This window comes from Plectropomus leopardus, chromosome 17 (genome assembly GCF_008729295.1).
Source record: "Plectropomus leopardus isolate mb chromosome 17, YSFRI_Pleo_2.0, whole genome shotgun sequence".
Classification (NCBI taxonomy): Eukaryota; Metazoa; Chordata; class Actinopteri; order Perciformes; family Serranidae; genus Plectropomus; species Plectropomus leopardus.
Window position 1 is genome coordinate 116437 of NC_056479.1, and position 24452 is coordinate 140888.

Here is a 24452-nt window from a genome sequence, read left to right on the forward strand (position 1 = left end):
GGAGGAGGCGACGTGGGCTTCAAAGACGAGTTAGCTTCTTGGTGGCTAACGTTACTAATGGCCAGATTAGCTGTATAAGCATTAGCAATGCATAGCATTAGCACTAGCAGTTAAGACAGGCCGAACATCCGAGGTTAGCAGCTGCACATAAGGTCAACTCACCATTGGAGAGATTGATGAGGGCAGCATCTTGAGTGGTTTTCACTTCTAGCCGCAGGGGCTGCTGCTCTGAGTGCCGCTGTATGTCTCCGTTCGCGTCTCCGATAGAGAGGAGCCGCACGCCGGGGAACACCGAGACCGCCATCTTCGATCTGGAAGTAGAGACAGGTCGGTGGCGCTCACATCCACGCACTGCTCTCTGCTGGAGGCAGGCCTGGCCATCAACGTCAATGAACTGTTGCCACAGCGCCACCGTGCGCTGCACAAATAGCAATGTGTGTAAACAGAGTGGCTAACAAACGTTTACATTTCATTAGCTATATATACATATGCGTGTGTATATATACATATGTATATATATAGATGGATAGATAGATAAATAAAAATCGATTCCCAATGTTAAAAGAAGAACGGCATTAAAAACATCAGGAGATAACCACAACGGGACATTATTAATTTGTAACGGTAATTTAATGTGTTGAAATGATATACACAGTAGCATAGAAAGCAATGTGCTACTGATGTAAGCATAGTCATGACGTATTAGGGTCAATAATTGGGAGGCTGATATCACAATAAATGACACAGTATTTTTTGTGAAACATTTGCTAGATTCTTTATCATTTTTCTCACTCCCTTTCCCTTGTCCCTACTGTCCACATTTCAGCTTGTGATTGTAAGACAACACCTTTGCATATCTTAAGTTATTGCACATTTATTCATGCTTCATTCCGCTTACAGAACGAGATCACCCTAAAGATTTGTCAGTTGTACTTGGCAAGGTAAACTCTATACAGATGGATTCACCTGTTCAAAAACAGGTCATACAAGGTCATGGTGATACCTTTTTGTGACATCACATGTGTCTGTATTTTACCTGAAAAAAATGTGTTGTGTTTTTCAGGTTTGCAATAGTTACTATTGTTAAAACTAAGATGCAAATTCCATGCCAGATATGGCTTCACAGGTTGATGACAAAAACAGACACATGGTTACATTTAATGGTGAAAAATAACAGTGCACATGATGAAGTTTTTGAACTGGGCCAGGAGGTATTCCAGAAAGCAGGTTATATGAAAACACTGAGTATGTTAGCCCTGAGATGAGGGAAACTCTTTGTTATCTGTTCCAGAAAGAGAGTTAAGTCAAACTCTGAGTCAATCACCATGATAACTGACTGTGAACATAACCAGAGTTTCTACCTGTCTCCTCCCATCTGAAGCAAGCTGTCAGACATGGCTTATCATTTTTGCAAGCCAATTGATATAGAAGCAGAATTATTACGCAGTGCCTTATGACGGGAGAGGATTTTCAGACCTAGATTGGATGTGCTCTCATTCCCTGATGAATATTTGTTGTAATGGCACAGTTTTGTATTACACTCAATCATTCATCTAAATAACATTCTCTGGCCATACATATTCTGTCTCACAAACTGCCTTTCTGTTGGCTGGGAACAACTAAAATGTCAATTTTTTTATATTTAGTATGTTATTGAATTTTCATATACACAACACCAAGATTTTAGTCTACAAATTAATGACTCCAATATGGATAAAATAAAGAGAAATTAAAAAATAAAATACTAAATTAGTATATTAAAAACAATAAAATAAAACAAAACTCCAACTATAAATTAAATTTAAAAAGCATCCAAAAAGCTAAAATACTACCATACAATAAAAGATAGTAAACAAAATCAATAATAAAATATCAGTTAGCTAAATAAAAGTACCATCCCCACATATGCATCATAATCTAAAACACAATCGTCATAGTAATTCACAGTCCCATGCGGAAAGTTAGTATTGTTTTCACGGTGTGCTTCATATCAGTATCAAATGTTAATTTACTCAGCATGATATTAGTCAAGAGGATATATATATGTGTTAAAATAGCATTCTGTTGGGTGTTTAAATGACTACATGTTGAAATAGCAACTGAATACATTTTTAACGTCATATGTAAATAAAACCAAAGTGAGGTCGGGCTACAATGCATTACTTTTATTAATGATGTTTTTATATTTCATTTTCAGTTGCTTTCAAGTGCATTTTCCCCGTGGGATTGCCCCTAAATGAAAATCAAAATGTATTCAATCCATCACTCTTTCATCTATATGCTAATGAAATGCGGTTAATGTTAAGTCAATGGACATGTGCATTCAAACTTACGCCTTTACACAAATGACATGGGCAGTGATTTTCTCCCATGGTACTTTTCTCTCCTTAGCTGCTGCAACTGTGTTACTTTTGTTTCTAAATATGGGCTCATATTTGTCATAGGCAGCATGAGGACCACTAGTTCCAATGGGATAAAGTAGCTTGGTTTCTTTTTGTCAGCGGTTGCCATGGTGAATCGACAAATCGGGGCTCCATTGATGATGGCTTTTTATTGAGGTCGTGCACGCGCTGAACTCAGGGTGAACATACTCAGATTTGATTGAACTAATTCAGATCAGCTGTTCTGGAACTGAATACTCAGAGTTTCCCATCTAGGAGTAAATCAACTCAGAGTTCAGGGTTAGACTCAGAGTTTGTTGAACCTCCTTTCTGGAACACACCTCACACTGTGAGCAACCAGATCAGCAAGTACCCATCAACTTACATCAGCTCATCAGGTTTCAATACTTCCTTTTTCCTTCAGAAGTTTTCTTTCAGTTTTGTAAATTATGTCTGACTATCAAGTACACAATGAATGATTATTTAAAGGCTTATGTTTCTCTTAAATAAATGACAGGAAATAAATATTTCAAAAATAATAAGCCACAGGTTTATAAAATCCTTTGAAAGGTGGACTAAAATATCCAATTTATTTTTCTCTTACATTTAGCATAGACTGAATATGTACTACAATCACACATATAAAAGAAATAAACATGATATTCATTTTTTTTATATCTGCTATGGACAGTGTTCATAAACTGAAATAGATCTGATAGGAATCTGATATCCGCCAATGTGACTTTCAAAAGATTCCCTCGTCATCAACTCCAGGATCTATTTAGGATTCAGGATATATCCAATGACACCCACTGGGGCTAACACAACAGGCCCAGTTGTGTGTGAGTGCTCTTGGCTTCTTCATCTTCAGAGGCAGTGAAGCACATGACAGGAATCCACATAGGAAATAACCAGGCATCTGTTTGAGTGTTTTGCACTCTTTCAACAGCCCTAAAGAGACAAAAAAAAACACGTAGCTTGAAGGGATGTGTCTTGTGCTCTCAAATACAGCAGGCCCATTGTTTAGCTGTTGCATGATGGACAATAATAATCTAAAATAACTGATCAATTCAAGCAAATCAAAGAGAACCACACTCACATATCAGAGGATCAGAGGAGGGCACATGACTTGGGTGGCCTGAATGGGTTATCACTGGAGGGCACCCCAGTGAGGAGAGGGTCTTTGTGGGCATTTTGCAAACAGAAGGTCTTCAGTTCTGCAGCAGCCTGAGAAACCTGTTTTCCACATATCACATCATTTGGTTAATGGAAAATAGAGTTCGTGATCACTCCTCTTTCAAGTGTCTTTACAAATAATATATTTATATTTAGAGATGAGCGCCCACACCAGCCACCATCACACTTTCCATAAAACAAAGAAGACCTGAGTATTCTAAAAAATGTTGTGGATTATGCTCACTTGCTATTAACTCTTCTAGAGACCCAAGGTTCCTCTTTCTACTAACCTCTATCAACTAAGCTGAAGACACGATATATTTATATATATATATATGTACAGTATATATGTGTGTGTGTGTGTGTGTGTGTGTGTGTATATATATATTCATAAATACGTACAACCCTGATTCCAAAAAAGTTGGGATGCTTGTAAAAACAGAAATAAAAATAGAACATTCCACAGGTAAACAGGCTCAATGGTAACCGGTGATAGTATCATGACTGGCTAATGAAAGGGGGGATCCTCAAAGGGTTCATGAAACCTATTACTATTCGTTGCAACGCATACCCTGAAGCATTGTATCCCGAAGCATTGCCCTGATGCATTAGTGCACACAAAACGCATATACAAGTACCCCCAGACTATCCCACTGCAGTAGTCAGCTGTCGCTATCTGTTATTTGTCATACCTATTTGACTTATTCTCATTCTTATTCTTATTAGGGTACCTGGAACCTATTACTATTCGTCGCAACACATACCCCGAATGCATTAGTACAAACTAAACACGTATACTAGTACCCCCAGACTGTCCGCCATCGCCATCTGTTATTCGTCATACTTATTTGACTTATTAAGGAACCTATTACTATTAGTCACCACACATACCCTGAAGTCCGGCAGCTGCATTAGTACACACTAAACACGTATATTAGTACCCCCAGACTGTCCCACAGTAGAGTCAGCCGTCGCTATCTGTTATTCGTCATACTTATTTTTATTATTCTTATTCTTCCGCCAAAATTTTAAGCTCGATTAGAGCGTGGAGGAGCTGACAAAAATGATGTGGCTGCGGCGGCTTTGTGACAACCTCTTCTCTCTATCCAACATCATATTTTCACTATTTGGTGAAAGGTATGGCTGTAAAATGGACCATTTTGACAGGGACATTTCCATTAAATTCAACTGCCTCCATGGAGCTGAACTAAGAAGAGGGGGGAGAGGAGGGGTGCAGTTGGGGCATTAATTACCATGGCAACGACACTTACACACACACAAAGCCATCCTGGTGTGCGTGACTTTTCCAATGTAAAGTGATGCCTGGTCCACTTGTCCACTAGTGATTAATGGTTAACTGACCCTTTTTATTGCCATCATTGGCCCTTGTGGCCCCTCAGCTGGAGAGGGCCCTTAATTGGCCCTGGTGGCCAATTGAAGATGCCAATTACTATTTAATGGTCCACCTGTGGGCCCTCCAAAGGGCCCTTTAGGTCCCTAAGGTGGAGAGGGCCCTCAATTGGACCTTGTGGCCAATTGGAGATGCCAGTTAGTAATCAATGCCAGTTAGTAATCAATGGCCCACTCAATTGGCCCTGGTGGCCCCTCAGGTGGAGGGGGCCCTTAATTGTGGGCCATGTGGCCTATTAAAGACATCACTTACTGATTAAAAGCAATTAACTGACCCTTGTGCCTTGTGGCCCTGTGTCAAAGTGTTGCCACCCCCCTCCTCCCTCACACACATTAGTGTGTTACTAAGCTTAATACGCAGGAAAAGCTTCCCTCAGCGGAAGGCACCCTCCAAAATTTCTGCTGAAATTTTCTATTTCTTATTCTTATTTCACCTTCCGTACGTTTTTTGGACCGCTACTCCTCCTGCCTACTTTGTGCTATTTAAACCATTCAACTATCACAATGTTTAGCTCATTCAGGACATTATTGGAATGACTTTTCTCATTTCTACTCTTTATACTTATTACAATATTAAGCTTTTTTAAAACGTTTTTTCCCCATTTAATGAATGGGGAAATTTTTCAAATTCTCTTCAACCTACTCCACTTTCAAAGTCTACTGCTTCCGCATACTTTCAGCCAGAGACTCCATTTAACCTTATAGCGGGTCACAACGCCTTTAACTCTAATGATATTTATCTTTTGTATCTATTACGTTTTTTGAGTTTTGTCGATTTAAGTTTTATGCTCTTTTCAGACGATTTCTGCGTTTATAATGGCGTCAAATGGAGATGGAATGTTGGAGGATAGAGCACGTGACATCACTAATATCTCTTTCTCTGCACTTTTACAATAAATTCTCAAAGTCATCTGCTGCCCACAGTTTAAGGTCTTCATACATCAATTTTTACATAACAACGTAGGTATTTATAGTATACCATTACAGCTTACACTGTTCGTTTTGTACTGCTTGTTATACTATTCTTATACTTCTCTTATACTTCTTTTACTATTACCACACTATTATTTCTACTGTAAATATATCTTCTTCCACTACAGCTATTACTGCTTCTTATACTTTTACTACCCCTACTTCTGCATACTTTGGGCTACAGAAACCATCCAAATGTCAAAATGTTGTGCTCTTCAAGGACATTTATGCCTCTCATTTTATTTTCTACATTTGATGCCTAAAATATTAAACATTGATTATTTTAATCTTTTCAGCTGACATCAACTTCTTTCTATGACACTCTTGCAGTTCAAAAATGAAGAAGCTAATTCTTCACTTTAAAGCAGTTAATCTATCATATACATATATATATATATATATATATATATATATAATTTTAATACATTTATGCATTTTCAGCAATAGATTTCTGCATTTTCAAACATACTCTCAAACTGATTTCAGCTATTAGCATCCACACGTATGTTCCGCAGGAAATGCATTTTCTAGTTTTATGTGGGATTCAATGGAGGAAACACAGATCAATTAGTCAGTTGTTAAATTGACCAATTACTTTAAATTGATAAATTAATTGTTTAAAGATCAATCATAAATCAAACTCGGAATTTAAGAAAAGTGAATGAGGTATATACACTTGACTTAACTGGCAACTGTGTTTGAGAATGTACACAGGGTATATGATGTAGGATAATAATACAAAGTCAAAAGTCTTATAACTTTAAGACTTAGACTAAGAAAGAGGAAAGTGAATTAGCATAGGATTAATACACTAATATAAGTGAGTGAGTGGTGAGGTTAAAATCCGAAACTTACTTTGCAAAGTTTGCAGTGTTAAAATTCAGTTAAGTGAAAGTTCATCACCATATGGTTATATGCATGCACAGTTTGAATAATCACTCCTCAAGTCTCAGCTAACCAAATCTGCCACAAGATGTTGCAATTGCTGTTCTATTCACTCTTTATTGAACTAACCACCAGAAGACATTGTGGCATCCAGGGGAGGATTACCTCAGCCTTGGCAATTCAGGACACTGAGCAAACAACTTGTCAACACAACCTGCTATGAGACAAACAGCTATTTCAAATACTGGGCTAGTAAACGACACGGGTTTCAACAAAGTTTAAGCCACTTCAGTAACTACAAACCACACAAAGGTCCACTCTGGGACATTCAGAACATGCAGACTAAGCTCACTCATTTGAATAGCGAGGGTATTGATACCCCGATGCGATCTCAAGCACCATAGAAAACACCTCTACTACCAGCGATTTGGTCAGTTGACATGTCCCCCACTTGTACAGGGAAAGTTGAGCTCTGCAGTTCCCCAGAGGGAAAATGTGAAGACCACACCAAGACAGTCCACTACAATACAGTAGCTGTTATGTATTGTTAAATTTTAATAGTTGGGTTAGGTTTTATTATTATGTGAATGATCAAACAACAGTAATGTGTGAGATGTGTTACACAGTCATGGCTGAACCACAGAGCTTTCATTGTTTTTCAGTTCACTTGTAGGGGCGAGTATTGTCAGAAAGGGACACTGGCAAAATGGACAAGTTAAGCTTTGCAATGATTTATATTTTCAAGGAAAACACAAAATAACCAAATACCAGTATCTATGCATTGCTTGACAGGTATATGATCAGAAAAAAAAGGTCACCCGGATATCACATCACAGTGTTTCCTCTAAGATTTTTTTCAGCAGCGGGGGCAGGCTCTCCGGGGGAGCCGTGGCGGCGTAAACAAATGACGCTTTTTAAAGGCTGAATGTAAAAATAAAAAATAATAACAAAAATTCAACAATAAAATAATAAAAACAATAAATAATAATTTCTTGATGGGGCTGTAATCAGTGGCAAAGTTTGCACCCGGGCTCAGAACAATGGATTTTTCTTGGTTTTTTGTAGAACAGCTCTAAGGCTCTGTTGTACGGAAATTCCCGTTGATGCTCAGCAGCATACATGCTGCAAGGTGATCCCCTGCAGCCTGTTTCTCAAGTCAGTCTTCACCTACAAATAGAAACAATAATTTTTATTTTTTTATTTATTTTTTTTCAACCCATTTAGGGTCCCAGCCTGATAGCCTGTGTTTCCCTTTATGTTTTTTTTTCTCCTCTCTCTCCTGCACCATCACTTTGCTCTCCTGCTCCTTCACTCAGCACTCCCCCTCCTGTACTCTGCTCTCCTTCACTTTGTTGCACTGCTCCTCCCTGTCTGTTACTTGTCTTATACGATTACATAAAACATTAACGTTAGATAATTTACACTCACGTCACATTTGATTACAAGTGTGAACATAATTTTTTACCTAACCATCATAATTTGAGTCAGTAAAAAGGCTAATGATACCTGACTAGCGCCATCCTCATCAGGTGTCTTTCTCTTCTTTGAAAAATATTTGAACAAGCTCATCTGAAAATGCAGTCAGCAGTTACATCATAGCGTGTATATCGCTTAATGCTATTAATTAGTTTACTCACGTTAGCGACACTGAGTTGAGTTGGCACCGGCCCAATTAACTTAAGCTACGTAACCTTAGCTGGCCATCAATATTTTGTGAATGTTTATTTAACTAATAAAATCTATTATAAGTTTTCTTAAGCTAATAAGTCTACCTTTTCTCCGGTAAATTGCACGCTATTTTCAAGCCGACACTCCGACCTGATGCCTGGATGCCAGTAGCTAATTAACGTAGGCACCAGTTAGTTCTGTTGGGGGTGGGAGGGGGCGGTGGTATCTACCCCAAAGAGTAGATACAGAGCAAGATAGTTATCTGCCTCAGCACTCGCGACACCCAACGCAGTGCAGGACTGTGCTGTGATGCGGCGGTGGTGTATTTGCAATTTAAAAAAAAAAAAAACGACATTTGAAGGAGCGGCAGGTAGGATTTAGGAGTGGCGGACCGCCACTCCTGAATGAGTGTAGAGGAAACACTGCATCATATTTGTAGGCATGGCTTCGCATGCAGTGAAACCTGATACAAGAAACACAATGGCAATTGACTTTTTCATTCCAATATACAGTGTTTTGCAATGGTATATAATTCTGTATCAAAATTACAATGAATCAATTCCAAAATCTTTTCCCCTTTTTGTAAAATGCTTATTTTGATAGTGTCCCATTTTGCCAGTTGTCTACTGTTAAAATGGGACACGATTTTATTGCCAAGATGCAAAACTGTTTTTTGAGTATCATAAAACACTTAAAACACCCTATATACAGATCATTATTTTCATAAATTTTATCAAATATATTTTTTCTAAATATGTCAGCTAGCTTGCTGGAACTAAGCGAAGAAGGGCTAGCACAGTCATGTTTTAGCAAGCCTAATTCAAAAAGCTCTAGTTAGCTATTCTACCCCACAAAGGAGAAAGGCAGTATTTCTTAGAGTGCAGAACTGTAATGTATAGCATTATTAATAAATATTACATATAGAAATGTTTTAAATAACTAGCTAAATAAGTAAACAAATACGAATATAAATTGTTTAAAAACACCAAAATGTATTTACATTTCATAGGCAATGGCAGACAAAGGAAAGGGGACAAGTAAAGACAGGAAATGAGAAGCAACAGCAAGGATAAGGCAAGAGAAGACGTACAACCAGTGGACTAAAGACAGGATGAAAGGGACAGTTTTGGAGTATCTGGAACAATCAGAGGCAGGGCGAGTACCAAAGCTACAAGTGCTGGCTCAAGCATGGAATTTACCTAAAAGTACATTGCAAAGAAGGGTGAAAGCTGTTGTAAAGGGTTATTATATGTGTTATTTGAACACAATACATTTTTAATTACTTCTTGTCTTCAATATCTCTGGCTTTTATATCATAATATAAGTTGTCCCATTTTAGCAATGAAGGTTTCCCATTTTGCCTGTAATGCCTGTAAAAAAAAAGTCAGGACCTATGTCTCAGGACATACTGTGTTTGAGATGGGATAACTGATTCTGTGTTTTATTCTGATTATTTTTTTGTTTTGCATATTGTGGTAAAGGGGTTCATATTTATAAAGCGATCGTCATGTTTGGAGCTCAGACAAGTGGAAAATTCTGTAAATTGTTCCAGAATGAAAATTTTCAATTTCAAAGTGTCCTAATTTAACAATACTCACTATATTTAAAGTTAAAGGACATCCAGTGTTAAAAATAACTGCAAGATGTTCTAAACGCCAGTGAATAATCATTTTAAATAATCGTTAAATAATTGTGATTTCAATATCAATCAAAATAATCAGGATTATTATTTTTGCCATAATCGAGCAGACCTACTGTTCTCTCTGCGAGCCACAGCGAGCCAGGCTTTGCTCTGCTATGTCTCCTGCAGCCCATACTGTGAGTGCTTTCAGCTGGGAGGGCAGCAGACGTAAGCTGAGTACCTCGGCGTGCAGGCTGCCCTCCTTACGGCAAAAGTTTCTCACATAAGTTGGGAGTGAGGCAGAGATGAACTGTGGTGAAAAAAACTTGTTTCCCACTTAGGATTTTTCATCTCAAAACGTAAATCCACCATGTAAACAGAACATCAATACATCAAGCGCTTATTTTAATACTTCTGCCAAGTGGCATTGTGAATTTGCATATTAGCTAAATATTTAGAATCATTACATGAAGATTTAAGACTCAGATTTAACATATAACATTTAGATTTAAGATATAAGATTGAGATTTAATATTTAATATTTAGATTTAATATTTAACATTTCGGATTAATATTGCAGATTTTTATTTAACTTAACATTTAGATATAACATTAAACATTTAGATTTAATTTTGAACATTTTTATTTAACAGTGACATTATCTTAAAAATATTTTTTTAAGAAAAGAAAAGAATAAATCTGATGAAGTTTACAAATATTTCTCTAAATGTGATTAAAAGGTGACTTCACACCTTCAAAATCACACCTCTTTTTAAATATCTTTTAGAGCTAAATGCAGAGAAATGTTGCTGTTTCTTTCAGAGTGCACAACTTTACAATTGGTACCCCATAGTTAACTCCATAGTTAGTCCTTGCCTATAGTGAGATATAAAGTGTGTGTAGCTTGTTCCCTCACTTCACTACTAATTCTTTTAAATATTTAGGAGGGGGAGTAGTCTAGTGTGTGTGCTCTGTTTTCCCAACCAAGTTTCCAGTAACTTTGATGTGATTTCTTTCAGTGACTCAGATTTCCTACCAAAATGTATTACTATATTGGACACAAAGGACACACCTCTTCATACAGGATTTTAGTGCTTCATCTATTTTCTGTTTATATTTTTGTATAAAATTGATGATATCAAACTGGATCACCACACAGGACAACTCCTCATAAGAGATTTTAGTGCTTTTCCCCCCATTATTAAAAATAAATAGACTATATTTATGACAAAACAAGTTTTTTTTTTTCTTTTCTCTAGTTTTACACAGCTGGTCAACTTTTTTCTCTACATGCGGCTCCGCAGCCCTCCAACAGGTAAAAATTATCTGTATAAAAAATGAGTACAATCTGCTAAATGATTATCAGGTAGTGAAACTGGCACAACCACATGGTACAAGATGGAGACTGTGTAGAGGTTTTAAAAAAACAAAACAAAACAAAACAAACAAACAAACAAACAAAACTCCAGCTCTCACCACCCACGACAAGCTCCACATCCATGCTCCATGTATTTTGGCCATAGCCTATCATCAGTGTAATCAACTGAAACTTTAGTGTGGGCTATACAAGCCCACCATTTTAACAATTTCACAAATTCAAGTCTGACATTTGGTTGTGGTGTAAAAGCACTACTGTTTGGACCTAACTAATTACAAGACTTTGTAAGACAGAGTGACATTCTTCTGTGCTTTATATATTATGCTTCCTGCTGGGTGATTAGACATACACTTAAAAGCAGTATGATTTCTGTTCTGAAAAAAATAGTCACACAATCCCACCAGTCACAAAGCAGCACAATCAACAAAGCTGACACTGCGCTGCACTTGCAGAGAAAAGTCTCTGTGCTGCCGTTTCACTTCACGAGCTACACTGCACACCAGAAAGTTACACACTGGCTTCCACATCTATTCTAACATGAACAGGAATGTAAAAATGTATTCACAGAGAGGATGGCTAATAAGAGTAGTTTGCAGCAATCACACAAGGCACTTCATTTAACAGAACCATGCAGTTCAACTTTACACCAACTAACTAACTACATATATATACGTATATACTAACTATATATATATATATATATATATATATATATATATATATATATATATATATATATAAATATATATATATACTAACTTTATATATACTTAGTTAGGTAGTTATTTGGAGTAAAAGTTTGTTAATTAACTATGATGGATAGCACATTAAAGCTCATGCGCTTCAGTCACGCGCACAGGAGACGTTTGACGGATAGAGAATTGAAGTGATGAGCTGAGAGTTTACCTTTATCCGACGGACACTGGCCTCGAGCCGAAGCTGCCTCACTGCCTTCTGGGCGAGGAGTAAACTGCTGTTGGCGGCGCTGTTGTTCGGCATGATTCGGTCCAAGTGGCAGCGAAACGGACCAGTAGTCACTAGAGCTCATAAAACACGTCTTCCGGTCAAAACTTTCAAAATAAAAACAAACAGCCCCTCCCCTTGAAATATCTCTTCCATTTAGTCTACTCAAAAAACTGTCAACAGTTCGGCCAGAAAATCAGCTGGTTACAGAACTTACAAGGAGAACCATGTGGCATGTTGATTATCTCATATTGGTCATGAAAGTCTTTCAGTTAAAATAATAAGGGTAGAAAGCAGAAGTGATTGCATGGCATTGCATGACATTAATTGTTTAACTGTTTAACTTTTATTTAATTAAAAAAAAAAACAACATAGACTGGGACAGTTTTCTCAAGTACAACCAGCATGTTTGAAGCAGCTGAACAGGTGCATAAAATTATGGCTTTTGCTATTGTGTGCCTGTCTGTCACATTTCAGACATTTTTAGTATTTCTGTCACTTAAAATAAATTTAATACAATGCTGTGAGTCCATGTCAGCTAAAAAAGACAAGAATAAGCCATACAGGCATGTTCACTATAGGCAATATGGCACCAAGGATACATGCAGTAAGAGATTGGGAAAAGAGTGGCAAAAATTGGTGAATCTTTTTTGATGAACAGCAACAGCTTACATTATTGTTTAATTAATTAATGACTGAGCTGCTAAATTGATTTAACTATTTAAAAACAAACAAACATGACTGTCTCATTTTACCTGAACATGTCAGCCGACTGAGGTCAGGGTTCATGATGTGTTTTGAAGGTCTAAAGTTTCCAAATTATTTTACTTATCATCATATTTTCTGATAAGAAAATAATAAATACATTTCTGTGGAGACTAAATGAACCCTTTTGGATTACGAATTGAGTTCCTGATATATTTCCTTAAGTCTGCAGAAATGTAATTAATGGACAGAGAAAACTGGTTACAGAAAAATCTCTATTAAATAAATGATCTTCTGTGTAACCTACAACCAGGGATGATTGTCTTTCTGAAGTCTTGAACTAAATACTCAGTTGATCACATGATAAGTTCAAGAAACACTGCTCATTTTAAACAAATACAAAAAGATGTCAAGTGTACAGTGTTGTGTGTATGTTTTAGGTTTATAATAACCTAAACAGTCTACTATTTCTAGGCTAAACTGTGATTCTTTCATCTCTTTAGATCTTATCCACTCAGGTTTAAACTTTTGCTGGAGAGCAGCAGCAGGGCTTTAGGGGAAAAACTAAAAAAATAATAATATATTTCTGTCTGATTTATACAAAATGCATGCTTTTTATTTTTACACCTGGATTAAAGAAAACCAACAGATGTTAAGACGATCAGACAGGTGCTTATTCATTTATGTCCAAATCTCTGCCAAAGACTTCTTTGGCAACACTGATGCCCCTTTTGGTCAGTTGCAGAAGCATATTGGATGCATCAGTGGCTTAATTACAAATAACCATTGAGTCTGGTGGTGTTTGGACAAACTCATGGATTTATGGTCAAATTTTGCACAAGGCTCTTGCACTTGTTTGGAACTGGTGGAACCCCTATTAACCAATATCAAAATAATTTTACATATATGGTTCAATAGTTGAACATTATTATTTAACATATCCTGTAAGTTCAGTAATGATTGGACAAACAGTTTCTAAATGAATAGTCAGATTTGTGTTATGCCATATGCACCTTTTGCATTTGCAAAGCCATAGTGGTCATTCTGAATTAAACTTTCAAGATATGTTTCAGGTACTATGTTTCATGATGACTGACTCAACGGTTATGAAGTAAGGTCTGTTTCTATGTTGGTTCACACTTCTCATGGGTAATTATCTTCAAAATGCAATGAAATATAGGTTTTGATGACTTCTAATAAGCTTGATCCAATAATCATCCACAGAAAACCTGAGGTTAAAATAAAAAAGGTTTTACTTTATCATCTTTTATTTTGTTTTTTCAACAACAACAAAAAAATAAAAATAACCAAATGTTAGATGGTGCCCCCTTTGAGCAATGTAAAAATAACACACATGGTTCAATATTGTTATGAAAAGTATGCTGCAACTTTTGTAATGACTGGACAAAACATTGCCAGATTTGTGTTATAGCACACCCATTTTTTTGCCTTTGCAGCATACTCTAGTGGTTTGAATGTCAAGGGTATATTTCAGATAGCTACTGAGGTGGAGTTCAGTCACGATAATTGGCCATACAGTTACAGCCTGCGTTAGGTCAATCAATGTTACTGGTAAATATCTTCAAAAAGCAGTGTGATGTCAACAAGCCAGCAGTAACAGTGTTAAGCCACCTGCATTAATCTAGACCATTAAAGTAAACATTATCCTAGTGAAGGTATAAAAGAAACAGCTGTGGTGACAGTCAGTGATAGCAAATGTTATAGCCTCTCAAGCTGAATCTTTGTGATGACTTCTATGTGTGCAAGCTAATTAACATTAGACAACATTAGTACAAATGTTAATCATTGGCTAACTGCAGCATAGCCAAGTCCTGTTTTAGCCAACTGAAAGATCATATCACTGAGTCCAGCCAGAAAAATATTCAGGGCAATGAAGAAGTGATCTGGTTATAATTGCAATCTATTCAGTGAATATTAATAGATTGGACCTGCTCTGTTTTTGTATCATGATGTGCACAAATTTAAGATTTTTCTTGATTAGGTGGTGTGGAATATAGGGACAATGCATACCACCTGATCAGCATTCGAGAAGTAGATGAATGGAAGACAGCTTTTAACACCCAGTTAGGGCATTTTGGCTGAGTGGCCGACTCCCTTCCTCAGGTTTTGCCAACTTTTACAGAAGAATTATTCCGGACTAGCAAGATTACTGCCCCTTTAACTCGCCTCACCTCTACTAGCTCACCTTTTCAGTGGTCAACTGAAGCTGATGCTGCATTCCTCAAGTTAAAGGATAAGTTTATTAGTGTACCAGTGTTAATGCACCCAGACTCCTCCAGCCAGTGCATTGTTGAAGTGGATGCCTCTGATTCTCCTACCTGCGTTCAGCCAAACGAGTCAATTCCTGTCAGGCCTTTGGTCCCTTTTTCTCAGCCGATTTCAATTTACCCCCTCCAATTTACCACCAGCTCGGCCACAGGTATGTCGCCTTTCATGGCTGCTAATGACATCTAACCCCCTCTTTTCCCTTCCCAAGAGGATAAAGTGGCTGTTTTTTCTGCATTTTTTTGGGCTGTGTTTTCTGCTGTGTGTGCTTTCAGAGGCTGATTAGCAGGACAAGCAACAGGAGTGCATGCTGGAGCTCTGCATGCACTCCTGTTGCTTGCCCTGCTACTCAGCTGCAGCACACCTGCCACCTATTCCACTCATCAACTGCAGCACAAAAGGCTGGGATTACATCCCTTTTTGGCCTCATAATATTCATGTTCCATTTGAAAGTACTCATGACAAAAAAAGTTGATAGAATAAATATATTGTCATGCAATTTAATCACATGACAAAAAATGCCCCTGGTGTGTAGGCCTTAATGGTGTGTTGTAGACTACTAATGGAGTACCTACCAATACATATCTGTAGGCACAAGAGAACAGCGCCGGCCCTGAGCATAGGCTCTATAGGTGAATGCTAAGGGTGTCGTCATCCACAAAATGTTTAACTTTTACTATTTTTGCCAATACTATTACTGCTATCATTTTGAAATATTACATAAGCCCACAACAACAAAGCAGCCTATTAAATAATGGATAATTTTTCTGGTTTCCTGTCGCCCGCGGACCCCCTTCCCTGGCTCGATTTATCTGATTCTGAAGTGACGTGAGATGAAGATGCTGATAACTGGTTAGCAAAGTCTAAAAAAATGAAGCTCTCTGGTGCCCAGGGGAGGAAAAGAAGGAAGGAAGGAAGAGGAAGAAAAACGAGTGAAAGACAAAGGTACAGAAACATTAATGTGATGATGAATGGATGAAAGTAATAGTTTATTGCATTGTATTTACCATTGTTGGAGCAGAGCAGTAACTTGCTAGCATACTTTTGGACGATAGCAACGTGGTATTGCCAATCAATAAATAGCTAGAAATGAAGTTAAGTTGAGTAACATCACCGTTAACACTCCACTCCTAAGCTTTCCCATATCTTTCATAGGCATTTACATTTCACTGCACTTAACTTCTTCTTTGAACTCTGGTTAAAGACAGCATTTCATTGTAATGACGATAAAGTTGAATCTCACTCATTTCCATTATTAGTCTTATGTATAGCAAAACACCATGGATCTGTTAATTTTTTTATTGTACTTTGTTCATTTTTTTGTCTTATTAAAATGTAATATCCAGTGGTCACATGTTCTTCTCTTCTATCTTCAGATGCACTTTTAAAATATTTGAATCCCCCCCCTGCAAGTCCTGGGCCACCTGCAGACACCTGCCCATCATTGCAGCATCACCTTTCCCCTCCATCTCAGCACAACCCTTCACTGCAGCATCACCTGTCCCCTTCACCTCTGCACAGCCCATCACTGGAGCATCACCTGTCCCCTCTACCTCAGCACAGCCCATCGATGCAGCATCACCTGTCTCCTCCACCTCAGCACAGTTCATTGGTGCAGCATCACCTGTCCCCTCCACCTCACCTGTCCTCTCCACCTCAGCACAGCCCATCACTGCAGCATCACCTGTCCCCTCTACCTCAGCACAGCATCAGACCTAAAGGCTGCACCAATAGACCCTGCTGACTGGCCATCTCTAACTGATAAAGTGAGAAAAGAGTTAGTACACAGAGGACCATTTCAAATAAAAAACTATTTCCCATTTCCCAAACAAAAAGATGGGAGAAGGTGTCATCATGACTATTTTAACAGGGTCTTAGTCAATGCAGAAAAAAATCAACAGAAGCTGGCTGATGTACACAAAAAAGAATGATAGCTTGCACTGCTTCTGTTGCCAAATGTTTTCTTGGAGAGATTACAAACTTAAAAGGGAAGGACTAAAGGATTGAAAAAATGCAAGCCCCTTGCTCAAGATTCATGAGGATAGCCAGGAGCACAATACCCTCATGGCAACATGGAAGGAGTTGGAAGTCCATTTTGCAAAGGGGCTTAACAATAAATAAGCAAGAGATAGCACTCGCTGAGGCTGAGAGAAACAGGTGGCGTGATGTTCTCTCTCGATTGGTGGCAATAATTCAGTCCTTTACTGAAAGAATCATGGCTTTAAGGGGGTCCACAGATACATTAAACAAACCAGACAATGGGAACTTTCTAAAAGAGGTGGAGCTCATGGCCAAATTTGATCCAGTAATGAAGCAGCATGTTGGTAGGGTGGAAAGTGGAGCTGGAAGTCACACACATCATCTGGGCAAAACAATCCAAAATGAACTAATGTACATGTACGTAAACTGATGCAGTCACACTCCATGCAGCAAGACGTGGCAGTAGATATTAGGGATCGACCAATTATCGGCTTGGCCATAATATCGTCCGATATTCAGCATTTTCGGATCATCAGCATCGGCCGTTTTTTTCACAGATAACCGATAAAATTAATTAATGTATTTTAAAATGCGCTCCTTCGGCTCTGATGCAGCCGTCTCTGCCTGAAGTCACCACTCTCGGTTGTGTAACAATGTCCCGCCCACATCCCTCACTGATTGGCTACTTGGTACAAGTGAGCCAGTGACAGCCAATCAATCAACACTGAAGCCTCTACATGCAGTGCCACAGACACAGAGGAGAAACAGAGGACTGCTTCGGTGGCTGATCCAGCAGAAAAGGTAAGGCAGTGTCAGTCGAAGTTTCAAAGCCCTTTAGGATGATTTTAAAAATACCACAACCTTGATCAATATTAGTGATAACATGCAGGCCCAGAGTTGACATTTCACCAACCTACTTGTCTAGTCACATCAAGCATACGACTTTGCAAGATAGGACTAGCATCACTCACGACAAAAAAAGGGAGGAAAACCTGCAGTTTGGCTGTTGAGATTAAACTTTTCACAACTTCAACATGGGGTAGGCTATTTAATGATGGCTCACCGCTACATTATAATTGACACGACCAGCCGCTTTAGAGCTGGGGCCAGACGCACAATTATAATAGGAGACACTTACGGTTATCATTACTTTGTTCGAATAATTAATCTCCTAACGTGTCTCAGCCCGTGGGGCGGCTCCTGGTTTGTCAATAAACAACACCCGAGGCGATTATAGCCTATAAGTTTAACACCACACGCTAACGTGTCCTTGTTTGTTTATAGTCGCCTCTCCCTCAGCGCTCATGCTGTCACTACACAATGATCACACAGAATAGATGTTAAATATTCATCTTTTTGCCGGTCGCTGTGCCAAGTGAACGAGTGTTCAGTGAAGTCTCTGCACTTTATGAGAAGAGAAGCCGCCTAACAGGAGAGCATGCTGAGCAGCTCTGCTTTCTGCACCACAATCTGGTGCTACTGGATTGGAAGTACTAAGTCAATCCCAAATTTGAGAACAGTTCAGTTCAGTTTATTTTGTTGATTTTTTCAAAAATTCAGGGAGCTATTTTATTTATTTATTTATTTATTTATTCATTTGAGTGAGTTTTAAGAAATGCTGCCAGAAGGCCCCTGCACTTTGTTTTAATATAATTAAATGGCATTTCAATTCAGATTATTTGTTCATGTTATATTAATTATGAGAACAGTTCAGTTTATTTTGTTGATTTTTTTCAAAAATTCAGGGAGCTATTTTATTTATTTATTTATTCATTTGAGTTTTGGGAAATGCTACTAGAAGGCCCCTGCACTTTTTGTTTTAATAGGCATTTCAATTAAGATTATGTGTTCATGTTATTTTACAAAAAGTTAAGGCCATTTTTTTCAGTGTAAACAAACAGTATACTGTATTCATTCTAATCCCAGGTGTGTTTCTGTAAATTTGGACACCAAATTTTCATTTTTACTGCAAATAAATATCGGTTATACATATCGGCTATCGGTTCGCTTGGTTATTAATAATCGGTATCGGTATCGGCCCTGAAAAATCCATATCGGTCGATCCCTAGTAGATATGCTAAAGTAAACCAGAGGTTCCCTCACCCACTACAGAAACACTGGATTTTCCGATGCACAGATTACTGCAAAGGAGATGTATGACGAGATGAATGTGGAGGGTGAACTCAAACAACAGCGGCTGAGAACCACAAAAAGGCACTTTGGATATGAGTCTCCAGATGAGACTATTGATGATGTACTTCGAAAAATGGAAACCACAACTTAGTGTCAACTTGTCAACTTTCCCAACATATGAAAAGAAGTGGTGCTACAACACTGTCAAACCCTGAGCACTGCTCCAACCCATGATGGGCAGCCAGACAATAATGGCAAGGAACTTTCTGTGGAAATGCAAAACTTTCCACCTTTGCCATCAAAGAACATTGCAGCCATGGAACTCTTGACTTCCCTGCATGAGAAGAAACTGTCAGAAATTTATCCCAACATGTGAGTTGCTCTGAGAATCTCCACCTCTACAGTGGCTGCTGCTAAAAGAAGCTTCTCTAAGCTCAAACTCATTAAAACTTACCTGAGATCTATGTTACAAGAATGCCTCAGTGGACTTTCCATAATCAGCATAAATCATATGGTCTCAAAACAGCTGTCATATGATGATATTATAAATGATTTTGCTGCAACAAAGGCAAGGGGAGTAAGGCTGTAGCAAGGTGAGGTGAGCTTATTGAGGTCTAGTTGAGGCCTTAGTCTGGTCTAAATGAGACTCCTCCCTCTGTCTCAAGGTAAACCGGTCAAAACCAGAGGTTTCTGTGATTTTTTTTTGTAATATAGTTCTTGTGCAATATAGTTCTTGTGTGTTGTTATGTCTGCACTGGTTACTTTAATATCTTATTTTGTGTAATACCCTCTGTATAGTGTATTTATAATAATTTTATGCCACTTGTTTTCTTGTTTCTTGTTTTTATTTTGTATGTAAAAAGAGCCATATTTTGCTGACAGCAGTGAAGACATTAATTTATGTTTTTAATACATTTTTTTATTTTGTATTTTATTTTCTATCTAAAATAAAATAAAATCTCAAAGACATGCATGCAGTTTCTGTATGAGTGTATGAAGATTGGTTGTGAAATTGACTGTGATGCAAGGGGGGCACCAGCTAAAATCTTGCCCAGGGCGCCAAATTGGTCAGGGCATGCACTGCAGGGGAACAAGGTGAGATGAGGGTTAACAATTCAGGATTTTACAAAGAACTTACACTGTACTTATTTTTTTAATTACTGGGTACCTATTCTATTATTAGAGATTTTAGTTCCCCCTTGTTTAAACTGCAGGATAAATATGGCTATACAAGCTGTAATCTAAAGCCCTGTTAGTTGCCAAGTCAAGTCAAGTCAGTTTTGTTTATAGAGCCCATTATCACAAAACATGGTTTGCCTCAGAGGGCTTTACAGTGTATGACATCCCTCTGCCCTTAGACCCTCACATCACCCAAGGAAAAACTCCCGAAAAAGAACCCCTGTAACGGGGGAAAAAAAAGGAAGAAACCTCAGGAAGAGCGGTAGAGGATAATGAGGGATCCCTCTTCCAGGACGGACAGACGAGCAATAGATGTCGTAAATAGCAAATGAAATACAATCATGGCAAAAAAAGGAAAGAGAAAGAGAGAGGGGGAGAGAGGGGAAGAGAGGCACAGCAATAATAGAAACAGATGCATGTCATATTACAATAATGGTAGGTGTGAAATTAGTAATTGCACTCTATGATGATGTTGAGGGAGATGATAACAGTCTCATACATATGTTGAAAGGGAGGTGTCCAAAGGCAAGATCACAGCATCGGCGCAACCAGGACCAGACCACAATCAGGGCAAGCGAGGGGCACAGTATCAGTACAGCCACAGCACGAGCACAACCAAAGGCAGGGTCACAGCATCAGCACAGCTATCACCACAGTCTGGCACAGTCAAGGTTACGGCCAGGATCCAGGAAAACTAGGAAACAAGGGAGCAGGAATGCTCCCGAGAGGCAACGGGATTACCGTAGTGTAATTCAACAGACCCAGGCTCTGTAATCGCGAGCCCCAGGTAGCTAAATGCAGTCTCAGCTGTCATTTACCTCACCAGCAAATTTAAACCATTGAATACTTGTCTCATTACTGGCTCTACATGCCATTGATGGACAGAATTCTTCCGCCCAAGTTATCACTCGTGTGGTAGATTTTAATGGGAAATATCAGGGTAATTTATAATCTATATAATCCATGCCATGTTTGATAATGCATGGTCTCCTTAATCAGTTACCAAAGCATAGGGGATATAGGCTACTGAGATACATAACTGAACAACCAAAACTCATACACAGGGAAAGACCCTCTCTGAATTCTATGTGACCAGTAGGAATAACTAGCTAAGGAATGTGAATAACAACTTGTGTTGTCAGGAGAGAACGGACTTGTGGTGATAGGACATTGTGCCAGACGCTTCCTAAAACTGAGTTAGCCTGAGAGAGCCTGATATGGCAAAAGTCAGGGTTGTTGTGCAAGCAAGAAGGGGGTTGCTGGCCTGTTAGGAGAGAGAGAGAGAGAGAGAGAGAGAGAGAGAGAGAGAGAGAGAGAGAGAGAGAGAGAGAGGATAAGACTGGATAGGCTATAAGATAGGCAAGGAGTGGTAAAGTGGGTGGATTTCTCCGATGCCCATCACTTTGTGACTCCTTTTATCTGTAAACTGACAAGTTTTTAATAAACTAATATTGTGTTGTAACTATACCCTACCAGCTCTGTTTGATTTCTAAAACAACCACACTCGCTTGTGCTTTGATGTGACCATGACTGCTATTCAAAGTGTCCTGATAGCTTACGTGGGAAAGTGCACACACTCCAAAGTGAAGTGTTTGTCACAGTGATTTGGGTTTGATTCCAACCCATCTGGAGGAACAATGGGGGAAACTAACGCTGTAATGCTGTAATTATCCCATAGTTAAATGTAACAAAATGGGACCCACCAGTGCTTTGGATTGCAGCCCACATACCACATATTTATCTGTTACCTTAATACAACAAGGGGGAACTAACACCTGTAAATACAGAATAGATACCCAGTGGTAGTGGTTACTACAATGCAAGTTATTTGTAAGACCGCAAATTGTTACCCCCTTATTTCAAAACTTCTCACACCAGTACCTACATATATGTATTATTACGTACTGTTTTGGTACAGGATTAGTACAAAAGATTACACCATAACTCCGCAGTATAATTACACAGTACGTTGCTGGCTGTTACAGTATCTAAGGCATTACCTAACTTTTTGTATTGCTGTTGCATTAAACTATAGATAATTAAATGCTATCTCATCAGGCTTGCTCTTTTTTAACCAGTTCCATTTTTTATATTTAGATTGATGCCAGCACCATACAGCTGTTGACAGTTGAACAGTTAAAGACTTATTTGCCATCATATATGGTGATCAACTGGCAGTGTTAGGATTTTGTAGGCGGAAGGAAAATAGCCACAACAACGCTTGCAATTCAAAGCTTTTAGAGCACCTAAAATGAAGTTGGCCATAAGTAAACCTTGTAATTAAGAAGCAGTAGCAAAGACCAATGGGAGCATTCCCAACTGACTCACAAAATAAATGCTATGAAGACAAGAACCAAGCGAGGAGGGGAAACAAGAAAAGTTAACATTTCAAAGAATGCTCAGAAAAAGCATTTGACACCAAAAGAAACTGGCCTGTTCTTTTCAAATGGAGACTTTGAGTTAGATTTCAGAAACTATGAAGAGGTTGCGGTTGACAATGTCATCACAGTTGGACAGCTGTACACTGTGTCATAACCCAGCTCTTGGGCCATGACAAAGTGGAGAGACGCATCAAAACAACGTAGTAATCGAAGCGGATGGCTGCATAAATAATCCCTCCCGGTTGGTCGGAGTTTATCCCCCAATTGAAATATAAACACTCGCTAAATTTTACTAATTAACGATGGAGGGGGAAAAACGCAAGAAGGGCAAGGGCAAACAACCCGAGAAAGTGGAGAATGACGACAAACTTGCGTCTGAAGAAGAGGCCATGGACGAGGAACAGGGAGACCGTAATGGCGGACAATGCACTGAGCTAGTAGCAGCGGATATGGAAGCTAACGTCGCTGCTAAACGTACAGATTTAAAGTCCATGGTCTCGGAGGTGAAGTATGAGCTGGGTAATTTTCGAGACAGCATTAGAGAAGATCTGAGAAGGGAGCTAACTGATATAAGGGAGGAAATTCAACACAAATTGAGTGAAGTAGTGGCAGACCTCAAAGCTACAACCAAAAGACTATGCGAAGCAGAAGGCCGTATAGCCGACATTGAAGAGTGCTCTGTGGGCTTCAGAGAGGCGCTGAGTCAGTCATTGCAAACCCAGGAAAGATTACAACTGAAGTTAACTGACTTAGAAGCACGCTCGAGGCGTAATAATGTACGCATTTATGGCATCCCGGAGGGAGCTGAGGAAAATAACATCCAACAGTTTATTGCCAAAATCATTACAAAAGAGCTGCAGCCCCCCGCGGGAGTCGAGCTCGGCATACAACGGTGCCACAGAGCACTTGGCCCTAGACCCCCAAAAGAGGCACAACCCAGGTCGATACTTGTTTACTTCCAGGAGTTTAAAACCAAAGAGTTGGTGCTGCATTCTGCATGGAAGAAGAAAGAGATCTACTATGGCGACAGGAGGATTTATTTCGACCATGACTACCCCGCAGAAACGCTGGCAAAAAGAAAGGCGTATGCACAGATTAGGAGACTTCTGAGAGAGAAGGGGATACGGTATCAGACACCACCGCCAGCCAAGCTACGAGTCTTCCTCGACACCGGGCCGGTAACGTACGAGAGTGCAGCGGCGGAGGATCTGAAGAAGAGGGGCATCTCTCTGGGGCGAGAGAACACGGCTGATTCCGGGCTCACGGAGAAAACACCGAAAAATACCTGGCAGCGTGCAGTGAAGACAGTCAGCACCCAGTCCCACCATGAGAGG

At 38.9% G+C, this 24452-nt stretch overlaps 1 protein-coding gene across 1 annotated transcript in view; it reads right to left on the reverse strand.

Annotated features, from left to right (window-relative positions):
* The window catches only part of carm1 (coactivator-associated arginine methyltransferase 1), a 55307-nt gene extending 54986 nt beyond the window's left edge, over positions 1-321 (reverse strand). Inside the window, exon 1 of the mRNA XM_042504478.1 lies at positions 163-321. Within this exon, the coding sequence (XP_042360412.1) occupies positions 163-304 (142 nt within the window). The 5' untranslated portion in view covers positions 305-321. The remainder of the gene's footprint in view (positions 1-162) is intronic.
* Between the last annotated feature and the right edge of the window lie 24131 nt (positions 322-24452).